The sequence below is a fragment of the Spermophilus citellus genome (genome assembly GCF_964194105.1).
Source record: "Spermophilus citellus genome assembly, chromosome: 3".
Taxonomy (NCBI): Eukaryota; Metazoa; Chordata; class Mammalia; order Rodentia; family Sciuridae; genus Spermophilus; species Spermophilus citellus.
In genome coordinates this window covers 225,863,336-225,869,621 of record NC_138184.1, presented here as the reverse complement: position 1 = coordinate 225,869,621, position 6,286 = coordinate 225,863,336, and the positions used below count along the sequence as shown (strand labels likewise).

The window sequence follows — 6,286 nt, the reverse complement described above, 5'->3', positions numbered from 1 at the left end:
AAGAAGGGATGGACAGAGATTCTACAGATACACCTGAGCATATCCAACACTGTGCACTTATTTGTTGAAATGCTGTCTTTCTCTCTTTCTGGCTTTTGGGGATCACTACTTAGTTGAGTCCTGAGAGAACTGTTTTCTAAACAAGTCCTTGTACCTCAAAGAGCAGATGATAAGGAAAAATTTGAGTCCTTTTATGAATCATAATTAAATAATTTGATGTTCACTGAGAAAGAATCATCTCCAGCTATAAGATTGCCTAATGCAAACAAAGAATTAAGCTTTCTAACAAACTATGCAGGTAGGATATTGTTAGCACCCTAAAGGCAAAGATAAGTGTGTAGGAGCTATGGACAGAGAATATCTACCAATCTAAAACAATTTGGGGGAGAAAGTTTTACAAAAACTAGTGGATACAGCTTGGGGTCATGTTCTTTGGTCTCCCGCATCCCTCTCTCCGTGTCTCTAAGGAAGAATTCCCTGGCAGCAAGCATCATTACTTTTTGCTTTTGAGCTTCACAACTTGAGGATTTGCCCCTCTCCTGCTAAGTCAAACGTCTGCCTATTGCCAAGGGTGAACTTTCCTGCACTCCCTGGTCCTGAGAGCCTGGGAGACAGAAACTAGAGCACTCAGACTGCGGGGAACAAGTCACAGGGGGAGGGTCACCAGGTGATATGCAGAAAATACAAATGCATTTTTCTTTTTTTAACATTTTTTTAAAATTTTTTAGTTGTAGTTGGACACAATACCTTTATTTTACTTATTTATTTTTATGTGGTGCTGAAGATTGAACCCAGTGCCTCGCACGTGCTAGTTGAGCACACTATCGCTAAGTCACAACCCCAGCCCCAAATGCATTTTTCTTTTAGTCATCCATAAACAGACGGACGAACAAGGAAGCAACTTCCAAGATTTTCCCGATTAATTCAATTATCCAACTCTGGTTCTCGACCTCCACTCTGGCATTCTGCTGCCTCAAGGCATAGACAGACTCCGTTTTCTCTAGTGTCCTCTCCATTTGGCCCTTTCTCCTTTCCCGCTCCAACTCACTTTCCAGGTGTCTGATTTGCCTTTCGTACTCCTCTCTTATCTGTGCTTTCTCTCTCTCCAACTCTGCTCTGTACCGTTTTTGGACTGCGAGGACTTGATGCTGAATTTCCTCCTCAGCCCTCCGGTACATCTTATTGGTGAAGTATCTTCCCCCATTCTCCCTCACCACCTGCTGGACCAGGGTCATCAGCTCCACCCTCTGTGCCTCCTGCTGGGCTCCTGTCGCCTTGTTGTTGAATGCACAGTAGCGATGATGGAACGTGGCCACCAGCTCTTGAATGCCTTCCAGAGCTTGCTTTAAGTAATCCTGGAAATCGGTGCTGTCCAAGTCATCTTTCCTAGTGAACAAGAGAATCATGAAACTTCTAGCTCTGTCTCCAAACATTTGCAGGATCTTCCTTGTGGCCTTTTGCTCTTCCACAGTGTAACGGCCTAATGGGACCACCAGGACCAGAACATGAGGCCCTGGGGAGGTCAGGAGGACACAGCGAGCAATCTCCTTCTGTGTGTCAGCATCCTGTACCTCGGTGTCAAAAATGCCAGGAGTGTCAACAACGACGAGTTCACTTCCGTTCCACACACTGCACTTTTTCTCACAGGACTTAGTGACGGATTTTGATGAAATGCCAGATTTAAATGCTTTCTCTCCAAGGATGCTGTTCCCTGTGGCACTTTTTCCTACTCCAGTTTTACCAATTAATACAATTCTCAACTGGGAAATTCGGTGATCTTGGTGTCCGGGCCCTGGGACATCAAGGAAATAGACACAGAGTTAGAATCTACCTCCGACAGCTTCCCATGCTCTCTCTGTTGAGGCCAGCCTGTCCTCACAGGGTCTATAGATAGCCTTCTGGGCTGTTTCCATCCTGGACAACTGGCACATCCCTTAATCTCCCATTTTCACTCTCTTCTCAGGATTCCCTGAGCTCCTTACTGTGACCACATGTGGCTTCCCAGCCCATAGAGGAAGACATAAATGGTTTCAGAAGAGAACTATGAACTGCTGCTGAGAGCTATCCCAGCAAAGTAATTTAGGAAAGAACACAAAACTTGGCTTTGGAGCTTCTGCAGTGGGAGATTGATTTCCCAATTTATATCCCAACTGGAGCATCCCAGTATGGAGCCAGTAGCAGGGTTGCACAACTCATCACTATTTTATGGCAAAGTTTCCTATGTTTGAGATCCAGAATTGGGAGAAGAAAGAAATATATTTCCAAAAGTTCTATGTCTGAGAACACAGGATAAAGGAAGGCAAAAGTTATCTAAGGAAAAATGTGGGTGGACATTCACATTGTTATTTCGTTAGCATCAGGGAGGAAGTCACCCTCCTTGGAATCTCCTGGGAGCACTGGCCTGCTGGTCATGGGCAAGGGGAGCAGGAAAATCACGGCAGGTGGAATGGAAGGGCACCAGCGCCCAGCTCCCACACCCCCCCAGTCTGCCAGTGTTGACAGTGTATGAATGGCAATCCATGGGCTGATTGCCCCACGTCATTCCCATCCCTGTGTGCACGCCTCTTTGGGATATGGATTTGCAGCTCCTCCCACTAAAAAGCAACTGATGAATCAAGATGGTCCAAGTGACATGCTTTGGACAATGCCACAGTGGAATGCATAATTCAAGCAGAGACTCCAAAAGTGCTCCTGTACTATGGTTCACTTTCTCTGTGCTCTTCCGGCAACTGCTGTGTGAAGACGCCTGGACCCGCCTACTTGAAGACACCTTGGCCTGCCCAAGAGCTTGTTAACCACACACAGGTCCATGAAGCTATCAAGGCCGAGACCCAGAAGCTGGCTCAGACCCGAGAACTGTCCGCCTGACCTTCAGAACCAACTAAATAGTTGGTGTTTTAAGCTACTAAATTGTGGGCTAGGTTGATAAATCAGTTCAACTGACATAATCAATTTCTATGGGTAAAAGAGTAAAGGGGGGGGGTTTGTGATGTGCTGAGTCAGCCTGTTGACTTTGTTGGTCGTAGGGGACCCCAGCAACAGGCAAATCAGGGACCTGGGGGAAGGATTGATTACTCCCACATTTCTCCTTCTCAATCCCCCTCCAGGCTGAGGAAAGGAGCAGAAGAGCAACAGAGAGGCCTCGCCCACTGTTGTGCAGTGTCTGTGCTGTGGGAAGCAGGGAGTAAGCAGTGGTGCTGAGCCCTGGATCTATGGGGGCCCCTTTCCGTTTCTCCCCGAAGTAGCTGTTATGGCCATCTCGGGAGGAAACGGAGAGGGTGGAGGGAAGGAAAAGATCTGGGTCAATGGAGAGAAATGAGGAGCAAGGCTGGGGACATTTCTCTCCTGTTGAAGTGGGGACTGGCCGTCAGAACCAGAGGGGTCCCCACCGCCCAGCCCTCTTCCCAGCGGCCAGGCCCGGGGCCCTGCGCACGTCTCACCATAGCTGGTCCCTGGTTTGCTGTGGTAGAAATCCACATCATGGTACTGGGCTGCCATTATGGTTTGGATTCCTGTAGATAAAAGAAGAAAATCGCACAGTGTGGGGAAGGCAGAGGGACTGCAGCGTCTGATCTGGCTGTCAGTGTTTTCTCCTGCTGTAAACCTGCTCCTCTGATGGCTCCTGACTCATTTCCAAAACCTCACCTCAACCCTCTGCTCTCAGTTTCACTTCTAGGTCGTTCCATCACCCCCCCCCCCCAACACACACACCCACAACACACACACACAAACCTCAGTGCTTCCTGGGTGCGGGCTCCAGCCCGGCCCCTCTCTCTCTGGTGGGCTGCCCTGTGGGCCTCTCACCAGCCTCTGCAGGCTACAGACCCCCTGCTGCGTGTTCCAAACCTCTGCCCTGCGCTTTGGCCTCATTTGGCTGTTCCATGGGCTTCTCAGACAGTAGCTGGCCAAAAGGGAGCCCGGGTCCTCCACCTCCCACCGGATTCCTCTTCAGCCAGGGGTTCCCGCCAGACCCAGGGTCATGTCCTACTCTTCTTTCCTCACCTGCATCCGCCCGCCCCGAATCCTGTTGATTCTGGACCCCAGATCTCAGAACTATTCGTGTCTCTCCGTCTCCCTGCTCCTCCTCTGCCACTGGTTTGCACGTATCACTTTCCTGACTGATCACCTTGTCTTCCTTCCCTTTCCAATTCCACCAGTTTTAAAACTAAAATTTTACTTTTTTCTTTTCTTGCTTAAATCCTCGAGTTGCTGCCTACTGCCTTCAGAAAGCAGTTTAGATCCTCAGAATGACCCGGAAAGCCCTGCGTGATAACTTCCTTCTCTCCTAGCTTTAGCCACAGCGGCTCCTTCAACGTTCCCAGAACCCTCTGGATTCCTTCAACTTTTAGCCTTTGCAGACTTTTTTTCTCCCAATTCAGACCAGTGCCCAGCTCATGCCCGCGGAGCCCTCAGGCCTCAGAAGTCTTCCACACCTCACCCAGCGCCATGGCTGACCACAGGCCAGCTCTGGTGAGCTCCCTGGCTGTGGGCTCTAACTGTACTCCAGGGCCTTCTCATGTCAGAAGAGGAAGCTATTTGTAGGATGTTCTACTGCCCCTCCCCCCATAAGCTGTGTGATGGGAAGACCATATGTCACCCCCCTTTTCTCTGGGGACAAGCATAATACTGGACAAAGGGTGGTTCTCAATAAATGTTTGCTAAATAAATTGATCAATAATCCCTCAGCTTCTGGCCCCTCTCTGTTTGATCATTATATCCAACCCATATCTACACTGTAAAAATGTCAGTTCCTTCCTTGATGGTCAGCTCTTGGTGGCATAGAAGCATGGTGGTCTTTTTTAAATGTTATCCTTCATTGCTACCTCTGAACACTTTGAAAAACTGTCACAGGTGCAGACTTGAGCCAGGACAGTTTCAAAATGGTCTTGTTAAGGACAAGGTCACCAGGCAGGGAGCCATAAATTATAGATTTGAAACAGAAAGTCAAGCACTTCTTTTTAAAAAAGGAAAAAGGGGGTAAGTATACCTTTATTCTTTAGGAATAGAGAGGAAAAAGTTTCCTGTAAACCTGGAAGAGAAATCATAGAACTTTAAAAATAAGCTGAAACCACAGAGTTGATTTTGGTGATTGGTATTAGGAGTGGATATAGGAGGCCAGCATTAGGAAAACAGAGGGTTTCTGGCTGTTTGTGTTTTGTTTTGGGTACCGGGGTTGAACTCAGGGCCTAGAGGCACTTAACCACTAAGCCACATCCTCAGCCTTTTAAAAAATTTTTTTGTATTTTATTTCAAGACAGCATCTCACTGAGTTGCCCAGGCTGGCTTTGAACTCCTGATCTTCCTGTCTCAAGCCTCCCAATTGGCTTCTCCACATTTGGGATTATAGGTGTGTGCCACCACATCTGGCCTGGGTGTTTCTTAAGGTCCTGCTTTCCACACATGGGCTCTCTAATGCTGCTCTACTGACCCTAATCTAAATGCAAAACTAGGGGAAAGTGCTTTTGTGAGTGCTGATCTTGTGTAGCTAAGTTCTCCTACTCTGCCTAAAGAATAAACACCCATCAGTCCCAGCTTCTCCTGAACTGCAAGTCACACAGGAAAGCATACCCCTTCTCCCTGCTCCTAGGGAGAGCTAATTTCTGGCTGAGCCCAGGAAGGGACTGTCTCTGAGGCAGCAGGTCCCTAGCAGGCAGCTCTGAGCAGACAGTTAGTGGGGTCACAAGGCCTTTGATTACACAGCCTCTGATCCTGACCTAGGGGTCAGTTCTGGGGAGCTGCACACCAAGCTCTGCCCTTTACAGGTATCAGTGTTCTTCCCACCAGCCCCTCAGGGCTAATTGGGTCCACTCACCCGACTCTAACCCTGGAACAGCCAAGTTTATTCATAAATTCTACAACCAGGGCAGGAATAATTTATTTGTAAGACAAGTATCCTCTAAACAGTAACCCCTGAAAAAGACATCAATTTGTAAGGCTCAGCCTTCAAACAAGATTACAACCTCAAATCAGCAAAGACAGGAAACAAGAAATATATTCTGAAAACAAGTTTGCCAAGAGGTTTAGGACAAAGAGCCAATAGAGAGGTCCCCTCCCCACCAAATTTAACATTTTCCTCCCCAAAACAGACCCGCATTCCCTTACCTGGAAAATCTGGGTCTTGTACCCTTTTCTGATTTTGCAGGCAATGCTAAGCCAGGATATTGAGGAGGAGGAGGAGGAGCAGAAAGGAAATGAGGGGAGGAGCTATCTAAACTTGCTTGTGCAAGGGACCTGCACACCTTATTCCTCAATTGCACCAACAGAATTTTCTGTAATGATGGGATTG

General features: G+C 47.9%; 1 protein-coding gene across 1 annotated transcript; it reads right to left on the bottom strand.

Moving 5' to 3' along the window:
* Nucleotides 1-422: 422 nt before the first annotated feature.
* Nucleotides 423-3,619, bottom strand: LOC308645122 (GTPase IMAP family member 4-like). The gene is made up of 2 exons (XM_081287141.1): nucleotides 3,441-3,619; nucleotides 423-1,792 (listed from the first exon to the last, which is right to left on the bottom strand). The coding sequence occupies exons 1-2, from the start codon at nucleotides 3,496-3,498 to the stop codon at nucleotides 864-866; spliced, it is 987 nt and encodes a 328-aa protein (XP_081143267.1). The 5' UTR covers nucleotides 3,499-3,619; the 3' UTR covers nucleotides 423-863.
* Nucleotides 3,620-6,286: the final 2,667 nt, after the last annotated feature.